The sequence below is a fragment of the Rousettus aegyptiacus genome, unplaced genomic scaffold (genome assembly GCF_014176215.1).
Source record: "Rousettus aegyptiacus isolate mRouAeg1 unplaced genomic scaffold, mRouAeg1.p scaffold_m13_p_1, whole genome shotgun sequence".
Lineage (NCBI taxonomy): Eukaryota > Metazoa > Chordata > Mammalia > Chiroptera > Pteropodidae > Rousettus > Rousettus aegyptiacus.
This window is the reverse complement of record NW_023416284.1, coordinates 76998846-77022280: the sequence shown is the minus strand read 5'-3', so window position 1 is coordinate 77022280 and position 23435 is coordinate 76998846. Positions and strand designations below refer to the sequence as shown.

The following is a 23435-nucleotide window of genomic DNA, read 5'->3' as shown; positions in this document are numbered from 1 at the left end:
GGTCGGCCACGGTGCCTGCCTCACGCCGTCCCGCCCCCTGGGGGCGCTGCCGAGGGGGCGACCGTAGCCCATGCCGCCCCAGCGCCCCGCCGCGCCCGGCGCCCGCCGCTGAAGCCCGGGACGCGCCGCCTACCCGCCCGCCCGCGCCCACCGCCGCGTCGCTCTGAGCCAGCCGCCCCCCAACTTCCAAGATGTGGCACAACGTTGGGTTGACCCTGCTGGTGTTCGTGGCCACGCTGCTGATCGTCCTGCTGCTGATGGTGTGCGGTGAGTGGGGCATCCGCCGTGGGCAATTGCACGCTGCGGTACAAACGCCAGCTCGACTCCTGTTGCTTGCTGACTTGCTGGTTTTGTCTGGTTAAAAAAAATTAAGGCGTGGACAAGTGTCTTAAATCATCTTACCTCTTACCTGTCCACTGACCTCTCAGGAGTGAGCTCAGAGGAGATGTACCCTTGACCTATGACAGGCCCTCTGGCATCCTGCAGAGGAAAGGAACAGGATCCAAGACTGGGCATCTTGACTCGGGCTTACACCAGATATTGCTTCACCGGCCGCGCCTGCCCTTGATTGCCATTCTTACCACACTCTGTCCAGATTTTAACCTTGGCCTGTATTCGAAGGTGAAGTGATTGGTTACTCCTTTAGCTTTTAAACAGATACTGACCCCGATGGTAATGAGAGGTTTCATTACCATCATTTACAAAAAGATAGGGTCAGAGTTGGGTTTGAGCACAAGTGAAATTGTTTACTTAGAGTTCAGGCTTAAACTAAATTCCAAAAAGAAATGTTAAGACTAGGCAGAACTTAAAAACATTGGCTATATTAAACTTCCAGGGTCAGGTAACCCAACTCTTAGTTCTATAACGATGGTGCTATTTTGTTTGCTGTGGGTTTTACCTTATTGGAATGAGAGGACATAAAACTTTCTTAAGGAATATTAGCACAATTTTAGATCTTTTTGATTTCTTTATACACAGTAACTGATAACCACAAGCCTCTTAGAGCGGCTGAGTAATTGTGACAATTTGGGAAGTATTTAGTATTTTTCATAATTGCAGTATTGAAGTATGGGTTCAGGTTGATGAAATTATTGGTCAGAATTCAAAATAAATACTATAGGCTCTATGTAGTATAAGGTGTCGTCATTATATGATGTACTAAATGTACCACCTGTTTTTCCTTACCCCACCCTTTCCATCTCACATGTTACCAGTAACCAAGGACTTGGGAATCATACTTTGTTTTGCCCTTTGCTTCTCATCCATCTCCCCTTACAAATATCGACTCCATCTGAAAGTCCAATTTTATTTCTTTAAAAATCTGGGATATGTTTTCTTCTTTTATGTATAACACCACCACCATCCTCTGTTTTGGGCTTGCCTCAGTTTTCTAACTATTTTTCTATTTTCTCTTCTTTATAATCTACTTTTCACATACTAGTCAGACTTTTTTATTCAGAAAATGTTTTCTAAAATGTTTTTAATAAAAGAAATAAAGTTTCAAAGCCAGTAGTACTAAAAGACTTATAAAAAAAGAAGTTCCCTTTAGTTCTCAGTATCACTGTTTTCCTTAGTTGTTTATTTCCATATTCCTTAGTAATTTATTCATAGCTATTTCTTGATTTTGCAATTTTGATTTTATTTACTAACCATGGTAGAGTCCCCATTTCTTTTCCTGCATGCCATTATTAATGACAATTTTGGCTAACATGATAGTTAAGATTTGTATTTTGACAGTGTAAATAGTTCCTGCTGATCAAATAGTGTAATATGACTATCTTTCTTGTATGGTTTCTCCATTTTTCTTGAAATTTTCATTCTCAGCCTATCCTTTCCTTTTCTCTGCTGGAAACTGTTTCCCAGATCTCATATGACCATCTTTCTCATTTCACAGTCTTGTTTTGTTCAAGCATATATTTTAGTGGCTTTCTAAAAATACATGGAAAATAATTTTTTGAGCTAGTACCTGCCTGAAACTCTTTTATTTTTCTACCTGTATACTTGATAGATAATTTGAATAGATTTCAGGTTGCAAATATTTTCATCTGAATTTTAAAGTTATTACTCCATTGATTTCTGGCTTCCTAGGTCTAATTTTAAGAAATTTAATGTCTTCTATTTTCTAGTCCTTATAAGTGACTTGGTTTCTCTTTCTAGATTCTTTCAGGATATTTTTTTTTTAATTGTATTCTGAAATGTCATAATGACATGCCTTGGTTATTTCATTTTTTTCTGGGCCCTTTTAATTCAGATTTTTTTCTGCATATCTGGGAAAATTTTTTATTAGATCTTTGATAATTTTCTTCCCTCCATTTTCTTCCTTCTTTCGAAACTTCGTTGGTTGGATGTTAGACCTCCTGTTGTTATTTTTAATAAAATTTTTTTCTCTGCACTGCCCTTATTTCTTACATATATTTTCTTTTTGCTTGCTTGCTTTGGATTCTTTTTGTGATTGGAGGTTTTCTGCAAATGTCTAATGATCTATTCTCTTTATATTTAAGGGTGAGGTAGTAAGAGATGGTGATAAATTCTCAGTGTCAGCTCTGGGCTCATTACAGGGTGATAGGGCTTCTCCAGGAGAATACCCCGTTTGTTAGTATCTAGAGGTTCCGTTCTCGGTGGGTATTCCTTCTCTCTAGAGAGGAATCCTCTCATTTCCCTATTGGCTGTTGTAAACTTGGCTGCCTGAGTGACAGTCTGTAAATAGATTTTCAACCCATCTTGTTTTCTTTTTTCTTATTTCCCTTCTCATCTTCTCATCCCAAGTCCCAATCTTTTCTGTAGTCTTGACTGAGTTTTGGCTCCAGTTGGTGTACCCCTCTCCTGCCATCCAGTTTTTTGTTTCCTTTGCTTTGTTAGATCAGTTCTACTCTTTTAAAAATGTCACTCCTTGTTTAAAACCTATCCTCCAATGGCTTTCCATTTTCCTCTAAATACAACCCAGATTTCTTACTGTGCCCTACAAGAATCTGTGATGTAGCCACATCTTTCTCCACACATCTCTCCATTCTCCTCACTCCTCTCAACTTACTACCAACAGGCGGACCTTATACACTCCTCATTCTTCCTTTTGCTTTTCCATTCAGGTCTCACATCAGTTGTTGTCTCAGAGAGCTAAGTACCTTGACCACCTACAGTAGTCTGTCCAGTCACTCATTTAATATTAGCTTTCAGAGCACTTAGCATTCTCTGAAATAAGCTATTTCATGTGTCTGTTTCCCCAATTAGAGTTTAGTTTAAGCTCCATGAAGGCATGGGGACCTTGTTTGGCATATTCATTGCTCTGTCTCTGGATCCTAGGGTAGTGCCTGATGTATAATAGGCCTTCATATATTTTAAGAAGGAATGAAGAAAAAGTCCCAATATAGATTATTAATTCCCATTACACATAAGTCTTAAGTGTGGTGCAAACCAGTATTGTTTCAGAATGGATAACCCTTATATTAATATAGTACTAAATGAACTCTTATGTTCAGATACTGTGGTGGTGGTAAAGAGTGGCCACAAATTAATAAAGCATAATCCCTGCTCTTGAGGACCTTACACTCCTGTAGGGGAGACACAGGGAAACTCTAGTAAAATCTGAGCTTCTGAATGACATTTTCACATAGACAATGTTTTCATAGACTCTTTCCCTAAAACAACTTGTGTTTTCACAAACCTTAGGCATTATTTTACCTTCCTCATTCATTCCCAGTCTTTGGGCCACATGGCATACATCTCCCATTTGAGCATCTCTTGGAAGCATGGTTGTGAAATATGAAGAGAACTAAAAAAAATCTGGTTCTAAAATCTGGTTCTACCACTAAATAACAAATTCTGGAAAAGAATACAACATAGTCATTACTTTCAACAATAAATTGCAAGAGTCCAAGAAAAGGTCTACTAATGGGGGTACACTGTACTTTTACGTGAAATGCATCAACTTAGGTGTGTATATTCATTCCCTGTTATCACTGTCCAAATAGAAACAAGGTTTTTAAAAAATTTTCAAAGTGTAGTTTATGCTTTCATTTCATTAAAAAATTTCTTCAGTTACAATTGACATTCAATAATATATTAGTTTTAAGCTGAAGGAAACTGGACTTTGGGCGAACACACAATAGAATAGCAGGATAGCAGCTGGTCACTAAAAATACCAAACATATCATTAGAGGGTGGGAAGTTTCAGCTCCACCCCCTGACCTCCAAGGGAGGATGGGCTGAAGATTGGGTTATAAAACTCTTTAATGGTTAGTATTACAAGCATTTCCAATTTAGCGTGTATCTAAAACCACTTTTCTTGATATGGGTTTTCTTGCAGCCTTTACCTTGTCAGTAAATGGCAACTTTGTCATTCTGCTTGTCGTTGAGGCCTCCCTAACCTCAGATTCAAGCTTCCTTCATTCTCGCCCCTTTCCCCTTCCTCTGCTTTATTTTTTCCTATATTTCTTTGTTATCATTGGGCACAGATGTTGCAGTAAGGATGGTATTTGGAACATGGTAGGTGCTCTATGAATATTTGAATGAATGAAAAAATGAATTATCAGCCCTCGAAGAATTGGCTGGGATGAGGTATACTGATGAAGGCAGGAGGCATCCAGATCGTGGTACTTTACGTGCATCACCTGCAGAATTTATGCCAGTAGGTGACTTTGCAAGTAATAGAATCTGGGAATACTGAGGATGGAGTGTATTTCTGCTTATCTAGCTCACATTTAGGTACAGGTGAATAAATAGGAAATAATTGATGTGTGAAAAATGAATCTTCAAAGATTAAATTTGGTTTTAGAAAATTTAAACTATCCTTAGTTTTACCTAGGATAACGCACATTTCAAAATAATGGTAGAATAAGGTAAAATCTGTGAACAGAAATCCGAAGATTAATTTGATGTGCTTTAGAAAATTTTACACAGTAGTGTGACCACCACCACAATCAGGATACAGAACATTTTCATCACTTCAGAAAGTTCCCTCATGCCCTTTTGTAGTCAATCTTCAAGCTCCTGGCAACAACTGAACTGCTTTCCATAACCATAATTTTGCCTTTTCTAGAATTTATTATAAGTGGAATTATACAACGTGCGTTTTGTATTTGACTTCTTTCACTTAGCATAATGCTTTCGAAATCCATCTATGCTATTGTGTTTATAAGTGATTCATTCTTTTTATTGCTGGATAACATTCCATTGTATGGTTATACTATAATTTGTTTACTTATTGATGGATGTTAAGATTGAGTTTGAGTTCAGGATTGGGATTCTTTTTCCTTACATAAGGATTTCCAGCTGTTTTAGCATCATTTATTAAAAAGGCAGTTGTTGAAAATCAGTTGACTATGTATGGATTTATTTCTGGGGACTCTTCCGTTTCATTGACCTATATATGTCTATTCTTATGTCAGCTGTGTAGGTTATGCAATGTTATTCTTTTCAGGGTTTTGGCTATTTTAGATCCTTTGCATTTCCTTATAAGCTTTAGAATCACCTTGTTACAATTGATCTATTGAATCTATAGTTGAAGAGAATCGACATCTTAATGTTGAGGTCCATGAGCGTATTATGTGTCTTCATTTTTTTTAGGACTTTAATTTCTCTTAGCAACATTTCGTGTATTTAAATATGTATTATAGTTCTTGCACTGATTTTGTCTAATTTAATTTAAAGGTTCATATTTTTGATGCTATCATAAAGATATTCTTTTAATGTTTGCTGCTAATTATACAGAGAAGTGATTTTTGTGTGTTGACATTGTATTAGGTAAAGCTGCTAAATTCATTTGTTCATGCATTCATTTATTTCCATATTGCCTTTATATCCTGTTACCTTGTCAAATTCACGATTCTTTGTAAGATTTAGGGGAGGGGATTCCTTTATTTTTGTAAATTCCATAGGATTTTCTACCTAGAGGCTCATTGTTTTACCTGTTCTTCACAATGTGTGTGTCTTTTAGTTTTCGCCTCATTGTACCTCCAGTACAGTGTTGAAAGGGGTGAAAACAGACCTTCCTCCCTGATCTTTTGGAGAGAAATTTGTAGTCTTTCACTGATAAGTATAATGTTAGCCGTAGGTTGTTTGTAGATATTTTTTATTAGTTGAAGAAGAAAAGTTCCTTTCTATTACTACTTTGCTGAGATTTTTTTTTTAAATTAATGGATGTTATATTTTTTTCAGTTGCTTTTTTTCTCTACCTGCTGAGATGATCATGTGGTTTTTCTTTGTCTTCTAGTGAATTATATCGATTTTGAATGTTAAAGCAAATCTGCATTCCTCAGATAAACCCCTTTGTTCATGATGTATTATTCTTTTTATATATTACAGGATTCAATTTAACAAATTTTTGAAGTTTTTTCTGTTTACATTCATGAGAAGTATTTGTAGTTTTCTTAAATGAATTTGTCTGATTTTGTCATAAGGGTCATGCAGACCTGGTCAAATGAATTGGGAAATGTTTCTTTCTCTTTTATTTTTTTGGATGAATTTGTATATTAGTTTTCTGTTGCTGCATAACAAATTACTACAAACTGAGCAGTTTAAAACAACACATAATTATTAGCTCACAGTTTCTTTGTATCAGGAGTCTAGGTATAGCTTAGCTGGGTCCACTGCTCTCCATCTCACACATCTGTAGTCAGGGTGTTGGCCTGGTTCATGTGCTGGTTGGCAGAATTCAGTTCCTTGTGACTGTGGGACTCTTGGTCACTTGCTTCTTTAAACCAGCAGGAGAACCAGCAGGGAAGGTGCCAGTCTTTCTTTTAAAGTCTTTCACTTAATTGAGTTAGGCCCACTTAGGATAATTTCCCTTTACAAGTAACTCAAAATTAACTGATAGAGACCTTTTTTATTACATCCGCAAAATCCCTTTTGCTTTACCATGTAACATAACCTAATTAAGGGAATTACTATCCCATTACCTATAGGTCACAGGTTCTGCCACACTCAAGGGGACAGGTCACACAAGGGTTACCCAAAGGCTTGAGCCACTGTAAGTTACTAAGATGTCTATTACAGTTTGTATGCTTTCTTAAATGTTTGGTAGAATTAATCTGGGCCAGGACTTTTCTTTTGGGGAAGGATTTTAACTACAAATTCAATTTTTTAAGTAGGCATTGGGCTATTCTAGTTAACTGTTTTTTTCTTGAATGAGCTTCTATAGTTTGTGTCTTTTAAGCACTATGTCTATTTAATATCAACTATACAGTTTGCAGGGATAAAGTTATAATATTCTCTCCTTTTAATATCTGTAGGATCTGTGCTGATGTCTTCTCTAATTTCTGATATTGTTACTTGTTCCCTTTCTGTTTTTTTCATGATTAGTTTGGCTAGAAGTTTTTAACTTTTATTTATCTTATCAGAGAATCAGCTTTGGTTTCATTGATTTCCCCTCTCCTCCTTCATTATTTGTCGTATTCTGTTTCATTGATTTTTGTTCTCCTTATTTTCTTCTACTTATTTTGAGTTTAATTAGTACTTCTTCTAGTTTCTTATGATAGAAGCTTGGATTATTGAGTCTAGATTTATTTTTAAAAATCAACACTTAATGATATAAATTTCTTTCTAGGTATTGCTTTTGATTAAAAAAAAAATTATTCAGTTCAAAATATTTTCTAGTTTTACTTGTGATTTCTCCTTTGAACCAAGAGTTATTTAGAATTGTGTTGTTTAAATTTCAAATATTTGATTTTCCCCATATATAATTTTGTTATCAATTTCTAATTTAAATTTTTTATTGTCAAAAATTTTATTATATGTTGTATAATGAAATTTGAGGGACCAATAAATTGATGATGAATTAATAGTCTGTCTTGGTGATCGTTCCATATATACTTAAAAAGAATGATTATTCTGCTATTATTGAGTGGAATATTCTGTATATGTCAAGTGACTGTGATAAGGTTGTTCATTATCTTTGTGAAAGGGCACCAAGCAGTTCTGTCCAATTATCAGCTATTATATTTTTCACTAGGTATCTTCTGAGCTCTGAAATGGGTAATTGGTGAAAGTCATTGAAACCTTTAACTTCATGATTAGTGGGCTTTGTGTGTGTATGAGTGTATAATGGAGGTTGATTGATTTGTCTTGAGTATCTAATTTGTCCAGGTATTATTCCAAGACAAAGGACACAGTGGGAAATATTAGAAAACCATACTTTTCCCTTCTTTAAGAAACTTGTGTCTTGGGGGAGTAATAGACATAATTAATACGATGGAAGTGGGCATGAAGTGCTAAAGTGATCAACCACAAGAGCACTGTACTGGAGAGGTAATATAGTAGAAAGATATAAAAATTATTTATCAGTGATGTTTAAAATTTTCAGTAATAGTAGTAGTAGCCTCATGTCTGTGGATTTTGCCCTGGTAGGGAAGAGACTGGAACCTAGAAGAGGGTATCAATGGCTAACTTTTGATGAATGTTTATTATGTGTGAGGCATTTGTTTAGCATGTTATGTGTATTAATTTTTTTTTATTACCACATTGACTCTTTGACAGTGGATACTATTAACTCCAGTTTATAGAAGAGGAAACTGAAACAGCTAGGGGCTAACTTGCCCAAGTTGCAAGTTTACTTGCCCAAGTTAGCTCCCATCTTTATTGAGTTAGGATTCATGACCAAGCAGTTTTGTTCCAACATGCTTTTGAGATATAAGAGATTATAGTGACAATCTAGTTGACAGATAATAAGAATTTGATCTAGGGTAGAGAATGGCACTGAGAATGTAGAGAAGGAAACAGATGGGAGAAGTCTTACTAAGGTAGAATCTTTAGCACTGAGGTAAAGCAGAGGAGGGATAATGTGCTGAAAAGGAACTCTTTCCCACCAAAGTCATGGGGAAATGCAAAATGAGAAGAAGGAGCTGTTGGGTATATATACTTTTTACACTTCAAGCCAACCACCAGGAGATTCTGGCAGTTCAAGAAGGGTAGAAGGTATATATGAAAAATTTGGTCATCATTTATAATAGAAGTAATATTTGGATCCATGGAACTGTTGTGACCACCAAAGAAAGAAGAATATAGAAAGAAGATAGGTTTTAAAAGGCAATTTTTAAAATGTCTTACAGTTAATGGATAAAAGTTTTGAATATGGAGGTATTATGATTCAACATTGTGTTGATTCAGAATGTCCTATGGTTTTGCCCAGTGTGTCATTATGAGAGGGTTATGCAGCAGAGGGAGCATTGTGGTAGCAGCTGAAAGATCATGGCTCTATTTTTACTTAGCCTACATATTATCTTGGAAATAAGCCTTTGCTGCCTGCAGAGTAAAACGAAATAAGGTAATAGGATTGAAAATGGAAAAGAAAAGAACTTTATATAAATTGAGATTGGTATTGAGTCAGTTAATCACTTAGATACCAGCATGATGGTTGGATTATGCAACTCCATTGGAATGATTCCACAAAGATAAGGATTTGTGGTTATACTGCATCTAGGCTTTTGACCTAAAAATCTGGGGTGGCGAAATGAAATTCTCATTTCCTAATTAGTGTTTCGTGTTTTATCACCATGAAAATTACTTTCACCATGAAAATCTGAGAAATATGATACAATTTTTAAATTCATTGCTCTGTTTTGACTCAATGGCCTTGTTGAAACTTTATTTTCTTATCTAGAAAATGGGAATGATTAATTCAGATGTTGAATATAAGAGTACTTTGTGACCTGAGAACTCTTTAATTACAGCTCTTCCCTGGGTTTGTGGTGTGTTGATGGTGGTGGTTCATCATTCAAACTCATCACTGCCCTTCTGCTGCCAGTACATTCATCTTGCATAGAAAAACAATGTACAGTGTGTTTCATGAAGTTCATTTTTTGAACTGACAGTTATTGGTACTCACAAGTGAGTACACCTTTGCTCATCCTAGAACACACATTCTTTGTTGCCAGCCAGTTTTTTTGATGTATAGTACTTACCAGTCTGAGACTGGAGCACAATACAGACTAGCCATTTAAACTATGAAAAACTGCAATACTAGTTTTAACTTCTTACTGTAAGTACATATAATTGTGATAGTTCTTTCTCCCCCATTGCTCCTTTATTCTCCCTTTCTCCTCCCCATTTTTTTTTTCTTACTAAATCCCAGAATAGAATATAAAACAAATATAAGACAAACGCTCCATAGAATAGGTAGGTGAAGAATTTCTGGTGTCTGCATATCAAGTTTGTGTGGGAGGAATTTTATGAGCTATACTTCCATAAAAGGTCCTGTCTGCTGTAAGCATGCAGGATACAATGGGAAAGTCCCTTTCAGTAAAGGGTAGCCTGGGTTTTAGTGGTTATTGTATCCTGCTCTCTTTCAAAGATACATATACACATCCAAGAGAAGTTACTCACTAGAGTCTAGAGCCCAAATTAGGTTTGTCTATTCTTATGGTGAGAGTTGTAAATCTGAACTGTTGATTTTATCCCTTGTGTCTGTGGTGACTCTCCCCGTCCCAACACACATGATGATGCATATTCCTCTCTCTTATTTGATGCTCTCTTAAAACCAGTATCATGTACATAGAGTGTGATGCTTTATATTATGTAACTTACCACTTGTTTTCTCTTAATATAATATATAAGAGAATGCACTTTGCATACATGAATGTTATATTAAACTGTTCTGTTAACCAGACAATACAATTCTACTTGGAGCACAGATGTAATCATTCTTTATAACCAACTTCTGACCATTCATTGCGTCATTCATTGCACATCTATTGTCCTTCCTCAACATTGCCCCACTCATCAGTGCCTGGGCAGTTTCTTTATAGCTCTTCCTTACATGCTTTGTCCAATACCTAAATACTAAAGTGGCTTTTGCTGCCTTTTCTCAAGTGGGATCTTCTCAGGTGATCTGGTCAGCTGTTACATCTCTTTTCCACTGGTGCTCCATTGCTAACAATCCTTTCTTCCTTTTCCTCGGACAATCCATAATTGATCTGCAACAGCACTCATGTTTCTTCTTTACTCCATTTCTCTTTTCCAAACCTGTGTGTGAATCAGAATCATCTAGGGAGCTTAAAAAACATGAGTAAGCATGGTCCCTGGTGATGAATATGTGGTACCTGGGATGAATTGTTGGGAATCTGTAGTTTCTAAAAACTCCCTAGGGGAATGTGATGAGTATCCAGTTTGAGCAATTCTTGTGAATGGCTGCAATATAGTAATCACATATCTTTAACTGGTTTCTTTCCATTGGATATTAAGTGCTTTTGAACTTTTTTTTACTTTTACATGTGTCTGTTTCCCTAAAATGGAGATATGACTCTCAGCTTCATCTGATCCCCTTACCCCTACCCTATGAAGTTCCTCTGCTTAAGAAGTTGAGGATCTCTTGCAGTGTGGACATTCATCAAGGTAACATTGTCTAGAAGTTTTAAAGGAATTGAGGCAGATCCTAAGAAAATCAAAAATTTTGGTTAGACTTTCTTTAACAAAAGAATTACCTGTCTAGCTCATTGATGTATTTCAGGTGATTCTTTTAGTGGAAATCATCTTTCAGGAGCCTATTGCTTAATAAAAGTAGAGGAGACATCTTAGACATCTTTACTGGACTTCTTTCTCCAGGACATCCTATCCAGTCCCCTTCAATCTCTAAAATCACTCTTGAACTCTCAGGGGTAGGCCTTACAGCCATGTTTACAATACCTGACCTAGGTAATACACATTGGTCTTGGGGCTCACACTGGACCCAAGTTGGGGCAGAGAATCTCGGCTGTTTTTTGAAGATATGAAGTCATAAAGCTACAAAGAAGCAGCTACGTGCAAGAGAAGCCTAGTAGTAAGTGAAGCAAGCTTGCAAAGAGAAATAGATAATGCTGAGAGAATGACATCAGTTCACAAGGGCCTTCTAGTTCTAGTCCCTAGTAGGAGTGCATCTTCCCATGTGCTCTGCGCAATAGATACTCCTGTAATCTAATAACAATTTTTTCATTTTTGGTTAAGCTAAGTCAGGGTTTCTGGCTCTTGAACTAAAAGCTGCTTTATTAAAATAACAGGATATAGACTATATGACTTTCTGTTTGTGTTTATCATAAGATCAGTATAAGTAAAATACTATCGATGAATAGGTCAGGGCCCTATTAGTTACAGGGAGAGTGACATACCAGAAGTATGTGAAGGGACAGTTTACTTAAACTGAATTACAATTTGGCCATTAAATGATATCTGCAAAACACTTCCTTACAGTTACCTGTCCCAAAGTTAGCCATTGTTATTTTGAAGTCTAATTAACACAGCCAGTGAATATCTTATTAGCAGTTTTATCTGGCACAATAGTACCTCTCAGTTTTTTTGCTGGATCTTGCTTTTCCTGGTATATACCCAAGGGAGTTTTAATCGTGGTTTTCTTTTTCCCCAAAATAAATATGTAGTATGCAGTTTTTCCATTCAAACTGCCTGGAATTCTTAGTGTCATCCTTCCCCCCCCCCCCCCACGCCTCCAGACTATTAACAATCTTTGGTAAACAGTCTGTTGTAGAAGCATCAGATCTTACTGATCCTGAGTACTGTGATATGGAAATCTTTCTCCCATCTATGTCCCTGAAATTGCAGCTATGTAAGAACTTAGTCATTTTCCTTGGAGATCAACTCCTTGAATTTCCCTCAATGTAGTGAATACTACTGCAGTTCTTATCAACACTACAATTTATCTCTTAACATTGCATTCCCACCCTATCATTACAGTAGTCATTGTAAAAACCAAGCACAGTGGGTATTTGCTCTTTTTGTCTGCTCAGCAAGTGAACTCCATATCTGTACTAGGGGAATTCTCTACCTCAAGATTTTTTGTGGGAAACAGTGTCACTACCCATAACCTTCACCCCCCACCTCCACTACCCCCACCCTCTCACTTCCATAATCTCTATTTAGCTCAGCACCTTAGACAAATGAGTCCTTTTTAACTTGTTAACAAGTTTTGTAGTTCTCAAAACTAACCTAAGAGTTAAGGGTTTCTCTTAGTATCTGTTGAAATCAACAGACCTTATTAATTTAACCAATTAATGGCATTGGGCCATTTAAAGCACATAAGTCTACAGAGCATTCATGATTTACTTATCAGTTTCTGACAGATTTTCCTGGTTATCAAAACTATGTATATCCATTGTGGAAAAATTTGGTTAAGTGCAGAGATGTATTAAAAAACAAACAAAAAACCCAACAAAACAGTGTAGGTCCCCACATTGATCTACAGATTCAGTGTAATTCTTATAAAAATTCTTGCTGTCTTTTTTGCAGAAATTGACAAGATAATTCTAAAATTCTTATGGGAATGCAACAGACTCAGAATGGTCAAAATAATCTTGAACAAAGTGGATGGGTTTAAAGTCTCAATTTCAAAACGTAAGACTAAGCTACTATAATCAAGATGGTATGACATAGGCATAAGGATAGGCATGTGGATCAATAGAACAGAATTGAGAGTCCAGAAATAAACCATAACATTTATGGACTTTTGATTTTTGACAAAGACTCCAAGACAGTTTAATAGAGGGAGGTGGAGAACAGTCTTTTCAACAGATGGTTCTGGTACTACTTGATATCCACATGCAAAAGAATGAATTTGGATCTCTCACACCAAAATTAATTACAATGGATCAAAGACCTAAATGTAAGAACTAAAACTCTTATGAGAATACACAGATATTCATGACCTTAGATTAGTCAGTGATTCCCTAGATATGACACCAAAAGCATAAGCAACCAAAGGAAAATAGATAAGTTGGATTTTATCAAAGAAAAAATGATAAATTAGGTATTATCATAATGAAAAACTTTTGTACTTCAAAGGACATTATTAAGACAGTGAAAAGACTACTCATAGAATGCCAGAAAATATTTGCAAATCATCTGTATATTTGATAAGGGTCTAATATCAAGAGTATATAAAGAACTCAGACAACTCAATAATAAAAGAAAACAACCTGATTGAAAAATGGGCAAGGGAATTGAATAGACATTTCTCCAAAGAAGATATACAAATGGCCAATAAACACATGAAAAGATGTTCACATCTTTGGTCATTAGGAAAACACAAATAAAAGCTACAATGATACGCACTTAACACCTGCTAGGATGACTATAATAAAAAAGGTAGATAATAAAAAGCCTTGAAGATGTAGAGAAATTGGAATCTCAAACTTAGCTGGTGGGCTTAAACATAAAGTTACTATATGATCCATTGATTATGCTCATAAACATATACCCAAAAGAAATAAAAACATGTCCATGTGAAAACTTGTACACAAAGGGTCATTGGAGCCAAAAAGTGGAAACTTTGTTTTTTATAATAGCCAAAGAAGAAAAACTAGCCAAGTGTCTATTAATTGGTGAATGGTTAAACAAAATGCGATTTATCCATATAATGGAATATTATTCAGTAATAAAAAAGAATGACATGCAGCAACATGGATGAAGAACTTTGAAGATAAATGTCGAACGAAAGAAGTCAGACACAAAAGATTACATTTTATGGTTCCATTTACAGGCATATATCAGAAATATTGTGGGTTCAGTTGCAGACCACTGCAGTAAAGAGACTATCACATTAAAATGAGTCACATGGAGTTTTTGGTTTCCCAGTGCATGTAAAAGCCTTGTTTACGCTATCCTGTAGTCTATAATGTGTGCAATAGCATTATGTCTAAAAAAAGCAATGTATACCTTAATTTAAAAATACTTTATTGCTAAGAAATGATAACCACCATCTGAGCCTTCAGTGAGTCATAATCTTTTTGCTGGTGGAGGATCTTGTCATGATGTTGATGGCTGCTGACTGATTAGGCTAGTAGTGGTTGTTGAAGGTTGGAGTGGCTGTAGCAGTTTCTTAAGATCATAATGAAGTTTGTTGTATCCGTTGACTCTTCCTTTGGTGAATGATTTCTCTGTAGCATGTGATACTGTTTGATAGCATTTTACCCACAGCAGAATTTCATTCATGATTGAAGTCAATCCTCTCAAACTCTGCCAGTGCTTTATCAACTAAATGTATGTGGTATTATAAATTCTTTGTTGTCATTTCAACAGTCTTCGTAGCATTTTCACCAGGAGAGGTTTCAATCTCAAGAAAACATTTTCTTTGCTCATCCATAAAAAGCAACTCTTAATCCATTAAAGTTTTATTATGAGATTGCAGCAATTCAATCACATTTTTAGGTTCCACTACTAATTTAGGTCTCTTGCTATTTCTGTCACATCTGTAGTTACTTCTCCACTGAAGTCTTGAACTACTTAAAGTCACCCATGAGGGTTGGAATCAACTTCTTTCAAGCTCCTGTTAATGTGTATATTTTGATGTCTTTGTATGAATTACAAATGTTCTTAATGAGATCTACAATGGTGAATCCTTTCCAGAGGTTTTCAATTTACTTTGCCTAGATCCTCAGAGGAATCACTGTTTATGGCAGTTGTAGCCTTCTGAAATGTATTTCTTAAATACTAGTACTTGAAAGTCAAAATTACTCCTTGATCCATGGGAGGCAGAATGGATGTTGGGTTAGCAGGCAAAACAATTTTAATCTTGTACATCTCCATTAGAGCTCTTGGGTGACCAGGTGCATTGTCAATGAGCAGTGATATTTTTGAAAGGAATCTTTTTCTGAACAGTAGGTCTTAACAGTAGGCTTAAACTATTTAGTACACCATGTTGTAAACAGGTTTGCTGTCATCCAGTCTTTGTTGTTCCATACATGTTGGAAAATTGGTGCTGATACTCTTGCTTTACGCAAGGTTGCCACAAATGTTCAATTCGGAAAAACCACAGTATGTGCAAAGCTCAATAAAATAAGGTATGCCTGTATGTACAATGGTCAGAGTAGGCAAATCCATAGAGATAGAAAAGTAGATCAGTGGTTGCCAGGGGCTGGGGGAAGGAGGAAATGTGGAGTAACAACTAATGGGTATAGGTTTTATAAAAATGTTCTGGAGTTAGGTAATGGTGATGGTTGCACAACCTTGTGAATGTGCTTAAAGACACTGAATTTTAAAGGGCAAATTTTATGGTATATGACTTGAATTTCAATTTTAAAAAATAATTAAACAACAACAAAGTAGAAATCACCTCAGATCTCATTGCCCAGGAACAGCCACAGCATGTTGATCACACATTTTACAAAATGCAAACTCAGTGCTGGGCACCTTAAGCCCTTTATCTACCGTCTGTTTTTCCTCACAATAGCTTTTTGAATCTTGTCAGAACTAGGACTCCTGATGCCTTCTCCCATGTTCTTTCCACTAATTCACTTGCCTGTTTTTACAAAGAATTTTGGGTGAAGAGAGAGTTTGCTAATCTGGAAAATCATTAAAATTTTATAAAGTTAGGTTTTTACCCAAACACACAATTGACAAAAATATATTTGTTGTGTGGTTCAGTTAGTACTCAGTACTCAAGTTTAAAGGAATGCAAAAAATTTTCTTAATGGGTTAAATCTCTGAAGTTAGTCTTTTAGTACCAGAGAGCTTATGTTAATCCTTTTTTCTCCCCAGAGTTTATAAGAGAAAAGTAAGTAAAATCAGAAATTTCCTTAAAGTTGGCCATTCACCTTGGCCTGGTATAATGCTGGGGTTACAAAAGCCGTTTGGATTTTGTTTTCAAAAAATGCTAGTTAACAGAATATGCTATGGTCTGTCTATTGCTTTTCTATGAAGCTAGAGAGTTTAAAGAAAACATACTCACATGAAAAACTTTGTTACAATGGTTAATTTTGTTTATTTATTTATGTTCTTAACATTTCAGAGCAACCAATCATGCGTTCACAGGTTTTATCCTGTGCATTCCTTTTATTGATTGTTTATCCTCACTAGTGGACTTCTAAAACTTAGTAAACTTAAAATTCCTTGCAAAACTTGGTTAATAATTTTTGGGGAGGAGAGTTATTCAGACTGTTTAATGACTTTGACATGAAAATACTATATTTTTAGAACCTTGAACTTAAGATACCGGTGCTCTGGCTTTATTCTTTTATCATGTAATTAAAAATTATTTTCTATGAAAATTTGTTATTTCTAGAAACGTATTAAATCTTGGTCCTGACTGGAAAATTTTCATTGTAGTGTAGTTGATTCCTGCCGTTTAATGTCTTTTGCATTCTGTTTGAAGAAAACTTGCTTTTAGTAAACATTATCATTGAAGTATGAATGTTTCAGTAAATAGCAAAGTTCATTCTTTTTTCTCCAGAAAAATGCTCTCAAAAGTTTAATTTTAATATGATAAATGCTTAGGTATCATAATCTCATAATTTTAATATAGATCGACCAAGCTTGGATTCTAAATTCTATGAAGGCAGAAATCGTTTTTGCCATCCCTGTATCATCCCAGAGTTTATCCTTATGCCTTCCTTGTCCACAGTAAATGCTTAGTAAGCATTTGTTATATGTATATATATTTGTAATCACATATATGTTATACATATTGTTTTGTAATATTGGCGCCCTCCCCCCTCCCACTGCACAATTATCTAGATGTTGTCAATAGTAACTTTGTGTGTAATAACTTTGTTTTTGTCTCTCTTTAGGTTGGTATTTTGTTTGGCATCTTTTTTTATCGAAATTCAAGTTTCTGAGGGAACTGGTGGGAGACACTGGATCCCAGGAGGGAGATCATGAGCCTTCAGGGTCTGAAACAGAAGAGGATGCTTCATCGTCTCCACAGAGGATCAGATCTGCTCGCCAGAGGAGGGCACCTGCTGATGAAGGCCACTGACCCTAGCCATCATCCTGTGTTAGTCAATGATGAAAGGCAGTTGAGAGCCTCTTGTCTTTAATGACTTGGCTTTGCAATTTGCTAAAATATTGAAGAACATTTGTACTTGGATGTTAAGTCCAATTCAAAAAAAAGGTTTACATGTAAGCCATATGAAAATAAAGGGAATTGAAACCAAATTGGACCATTGCTAATGTCATCTTAAAGATAATCTTTTGCTTTACTTGCTTTTAATTATATACTTATTCCTTGGCTCTTGAGCTTATTTTCTTGCACTTGTGTGAATCTGTTAAACATTACAGGCTTGAAAAACTGTATTTTGTTGGTTTTATAATGTACTCCACCCCCCCGCCCCCAATTTTAACTTGTCTGAAATTGGGATGCATCCCACGATTACTGTCAACCAGGCAATATTTGATGTAATTTTCTAGCCTGTGTGTGTTGGAACTTATAGCTTGTCATAGCGACATCACTATATTGTTGATATCAAATGTGTCAAATTTAATTGGCATTTAAAAATGTCTTTTAAAAGATTACACTGATTCAGCACTGAAATGAAAAGTTATTGTGCATGCAGGAAAGCATGGAAACAGAGCAGCAGGGCATACATTTGATATTAGTGGAGCAAATATATATCACTGAAGGAATGACCGCAATTCCTTATTTTCTTGTAAAGCAACAACAAAATGCTTTACAAGACCTAAGAAGGGAAGATATCCACAGGTAAATGAAGCTGTACTACATTTTGTCAATGAGATATGTGCAAAAGGATTGCCTATCACATGCCAAAAGATGCAGCTGAAGGCGGGGGAAATTGCCAAAACCCTTGGAATAAATGAAACACAATTCAAAGCAATGAGAGGCTGGTGCGATCGATTCATGTGTTGTGCAGGACTGTCGTTAAGGTGTCAAACACTGTTTTGTCCAAAGTTCCTGCTGACATTAAACAAAAGACTGTGGTAGGGCACCCTTTCAAGAAATGCTGCGTCACCAGTGCTCTTGATGATACCAGGGGTGCTGCTGTGTGGAAGAATGTAGATATTGATGACTGTGATTAAAGAGATGATTCAGAAGAGTTGGACTTGGAATATGAAGTTATAGTTATAACGTAACTAGTTTATATCATACACTCGCTTTATGTATGCACAAGATTGATGTGATAAAAATCTGTTTAAAAGTTCTGTTTCGATGAATATAAAATAAACATTCTTCACGATGCAAAAGCATTGTCATTTTAATTGCCTGTGTTTTTTTCTCAGTGATACATATGGTGCATCTTACAATTGGTGGTGTCTTAAATAAAAAAATAGTTTGTAGAATTATTTTTTCTTAGAATAGTAATTATTTATTGGGGAAATTAATTCCGACTCTTACAATGTTGTTAAAATAGTTACCCTCTATGAGATACATTTTTATAGCAACCTATTCAAGACTTTAGTAATTTAGTAATCTAAGAACTGTCTTCTACTTTGGGAAGAGTAGGATTAGTTACTCCCTTTGTATAGGAGGACTTCATGCTCAAGGCATGTGTTATGGAGAAAATATTTCTTCACGAACAGCAATTCAGTGACAAGTCCTCAGAGAAACTGGGTATTGAGAAAAAATAGAGAGTAGGTGAAAATGCCTGCTTGAACTTTGGACTAAGTGTTTACTGGGGAAGAGAGATACAGATTAAAGAACCTTCCTGTTTAGTGTTTCCTGCTTTGTATAAGAGTGAATTGCAAAGCTAGCTAATTTATTAATCCAAGTTCTCTTTATGTTTTTAAACTTTGTTTCTAAATGACTGGTCATCACAGAATATCACCTCTGTTTTATGGTGGTGTGTAATTATATTTGGTACCTCATACTTAATGCTGATAGTTTTGCTTGATAATTAACAGTTCACATGCTCTGTCCTAAGTGATATTCCTGATGAACACCTCTGCTGTCATTGTAGCCTTTTGTATATACTAAAAGGGAATTTACGGAGCATAACTTTAGCTTTAAATATTTGCAATGGGAAGATCCCCAGCTGCTGAGAGTGGGGCATAACCTTTGTTTTCATTTCCTTAATGGATGCAGTTTTCTGTTTTTATGTGACTGTAGGGATTTAAACAGTGACAAGTTTCAAGCATTAATTTTAGTGCTTCATACTAGCGAAATATCACATTAAAACGATTATCAGTTAGGAAAAAAATTGCCTAAAAACTTCTTGGTACTAAAAGGATATTTAAATTAGATTTTTCATAGTCTGATATTTTAAGCTGTGTATTCTGTTATATAGCGGATATCTTAGATTTAGATAATAATGTTTGCTGACAAACTAAGTAGTTGGAGAGTTTCCATGTTGAGTCAGTATTAAAAAATGATGGCTGATGTAAACCCCCAAAACCTACAAGGGTCATCCACAAATTAATCCATGTAAAGGTGTACATGTTGGTATTATTTATTAATATTTATGCATCGAGGATGTCTTTTTAAATAGAATTTTAAGAAATGTTCTGCTTTACTTATTTGGGAAATAGATCCAAAAGCATATTAATAGCTAACACCCTTCTATGTTTTAACTTTTGGGAGAGTAAAAAGAATACCAGTATGAAAATTCTACAGATGAATTCCTTTGAAACTGTTTTCCCCCTTGTAGCCCTCTTCCCCCAATATTCTCACCATCGTATATATTTCTAAGGCCACTAAGAGAGGCAAGAGAAATAGTTGCCTATACAGAATTATTTGTGTGGTATAGTGTCTCTGTTCTTTTTCCTATTTTAGAGCTTTTGTTTCTGAACTTATCAGAACCTCTTCCTAAGGGCATTTTCAGTTTCTCAGTAGGAGATGGACTAACCTGTGGTTAATTTTAAAGTTTAGATGGTTCTGAGCATTAAAAACAAAATATTAGTCTTGTCTGAACACTCATTAACAATGATGTTAATCAAATATACTAGCTTTTGAGGAGTAATTCCAAAACTGAGGACGCTAGATGTTCATTTCCTTTCCAACCAACCATTCCCAAATCTTTCTCTTTGCCTCTGAAACTCTTGTGATAATTGCTGGTATCAAATGTATTGGTAGCACTGCTCTAACTTAAATGCCAAAAAAACACTATTTGTATAGCACTGTTAAATGAGGTTTTTAATATTTACATCAAGTTAAAAATCATCCAGTAGATTTTGTAGTATTGTTTTCATGGTGAAAACATTGATATGTTTTTATTTGGTGGATAGCGAATTCACATGTTTGCTGACTCATTTCTTTAGATACTAGGTTTAAAAACAGCTTCAAACTGTTATTTTGTTGAAAGTTGGGAATATTAAGTAATGGTTTCACAAATATGGCATTTTAAACCAAAAAGTGTTGAAAGATTTGAAAGTAGTATATTTTTACTTTTAAGAGCAACATTTTTTGAAATTATTTTGTCAAAATGCAATATTTTTTGAAGTCAGTTTTTCTGAAAAGTTATGTTTTAATGTAATATGTAACCAATGTAACTTTAGACTTTAACTGGTAAACTTTTATATTTGAAGGTGACTTTAAAAATCCAGTGAGCAGTACTCAAATGTTATAGACTCTCAAGCAGCTAATGGAATAGTATTTTGTTATGAAGTCTGGAATTAAAGCACCTTGCATTATCTGCTTCTAAAATATCTTATAGCTTTTAACTTAAAGCATTAAATGGTAGCATTTTAATACAAGTTATGTTGTCCATTTGTTATTGTACATGTGTTCGCTGTTTTATGACCATTGTTTCACATTACCCTCCAAATCAGTTCTATGCATAACCACTCACTAAATACTGCTGCTGTGGTTTCTTTAAAGAAACATTCTGTGCTGTGCTATGATGCGTTGTCATCTTGCTGCTTGACAAATAGGTTTATAAGAATTAGAATTGTGTATGTTAATAGTACTTTTGTATAATAAGATGTAAAATTAGAGATGAGTATGTGTAAGTGATCCTTTATTTTCATTTTAAAACTGGTCAATACTATATCTAAAGCTTCTGTGGTTTGTTTATGTGATGTTTTAACTTTCACTTTAAACTGCACAGAATAAATTAAAATGAAAACAAACAAAAGTTGTGTATGTTTCATTGATAAAGTATAGTGTGAAGGGTACCTTGGACGTGAAGTGATTTGAAAACAACCATCTTACCCAGTCATCCACCCTTCACCTCATTTTTCAAACACCAAAAATCTAAGAATTAAGGCAAGATAGCAGCAGTATTCTGAGCACCATGGAAATAATTGACTTAGAGCCTGAAGAACATGTAACACTAGAGCTGAATTACATTTACCATATTTACCCTTTTTGTTCCTTATACTTTATCCAGTATTGTTTTGATATTTTATACAATATCAAAATACATCATCTGTATATTTGTCTTATATTTTTGTTGGTTTTAACCACTAGGAAGACTGAGGAACCTGATCAAAGCCAAGAAAAGGTTGAGAAATGCCTTCAAACACCAGTTTTGAGATGGGAAATCATTAGTTGCAGTGGCTAAGGGGCCAAGTCCCCCACCCCATTGAAAAAATTTTATTAAATTTATTGTGACATTGGTTAATAAAATTACATAAGTTTCAAGTGTGCAATTCAATAATACATCATCTAGATTGCATTGTGTGCTCACCACCCAAAGTCAAATCTTCCTTTTTACCCTTTCCTACTTCCCCACCACCCTTTCCCTCTAGTAACCACCATACTGTTGACTGGGTCTCTGAATGTTTGTCTGTCTTATTTGTTGATTTTGGCTTTATATCCCACATATGAATACAATTATATGGTTCTTGACTTTTTCCATTGGACTTACTTCATTTAGCATGACATTCTCCAGATCCATCCATGTTATTGCAAATGGCAGTATTTCATGTCTTACAGCTGATTATCCAATTACCTATTAAAGGACACTTTGGTTGTTTCCATGTCTTGGCCACCGTGAATAATGCTGCAGTGAACATCGGGGTGGTCATATCTTTATGAAAAACTGTTTTCAAATTTTTCAGAAGAGGGATTGTTGGGTCATATAGTAACTCATTTCTTAATTTTTTGAGGACGCTCCATACTGTTTTCCATTGTGGCTGTACCAATTTACATTCCCACCTGTAATGTATGAGGGTTCCTTTTCCTCCACAACCTCTCCAACACTTATTATTACTTGTTGATAATAGCCATTCTAACAGGTGTAAGGTGATACTTCATTGTGGTTTTGATTTGCATTTCTCTAATAGCTAGTAAAGTTGAGCATCTTTTCATAAGTCTGTCGTTTGTATGTCTTCTTAGGAGAAGTGTCTGTTCAAGTCCTCTGCCCTTTTTTCAATGGATTATTTGTTGAATTGTATGAGTTCTTTATATATTTTGAATATTAACCCCTTATCAGAGTTGTTTATAAATATCTTCTCCCATTTGGTTGGTTGCCTTTTTTTTTTTGTTCATGTGCCCCAGGCATGAAATTGCTCTGGCCACCAACCCAGGCAGCAAGGTAGGATGAACAAAGGACTGTATGTCTGCTTTGCCCCTGACTGATATCAGAGCAGCACCACAAGTCAGGTGTCTTTGTCCATAGCCAGGGGATGGTTGCCTTTTTGTTTTGTTGATAGTTCCTTTTGCTGCGCAGAAGCTTTGAAGTTTGCTATAGTCTCATTTTATGTTTTGCTTTTACTTCCCTCGCTTTTTAGGTCAAATTCATAAAATCCTCTTTAAGGTCAAGGTCCACAAGTTTAGTTCCTGTTTTCTTCTATGTGTCATATTGTTTAAGGTCTTATATTTAGGTCTTTTATCCATTTTGAGTTAATTTTTG

The 23435-nt window shown here is 35.4% G+C and overlaps 1 protein-coding gene and 1 non-coding gene across 2 annotated transcripts; one reads left to right on the top strand and one right to left on the bottom strand.

Annotated features, from left to right (window-relative positions):
* SMIM13 (small integral membrane protein 13) lies at positions 1 to 18903 on the top strand. Its single transcript, XM_016118818.2, has 2 exons — positions 1 to 267; positions 17478 to 18903. Exons 1-2 carry the CDS (start codon positions 192 to 194, stop codon positions 17663 to 17665), a joined length of 264 nt encoding a protein of 87 aa, XP_015974304.2. The 5' UTR covers positions 1 to 191; the 3' UTR covers positions 17666 to 18903.
* Positions 18904 to 23067: 4164 nt separating this feature from the next.
* On the bottom strand, positions 23068 to 23210 carry LOC118606507. Its single transcript, XR_004952476.1, has one exon. It is a non-coding gene; the product is annotated as a small nucleolar RNA SNORA48 (small nucleolar RNA).
* Positions 23211 to 23435: the final 225 nt, after the last annotated feature.

Bases quoted from the DNA above. Each gene is read 5' to 3' on its own strand.
- SMIM13 (XM_016118818.2), top strand. From the start codon at position 192: ATGTGGCACAACGTTGGGTTGACCCTGCTGGTGTTCGTGGCCACGCTG. The intron at 268-17,477 runs GTGAGTGGGGCA...GTCTCTCTTTAG, and splicing joins CCTGCTGCTGATGGTGTGCG to GTTGGTATTTTGTTTGGCAT.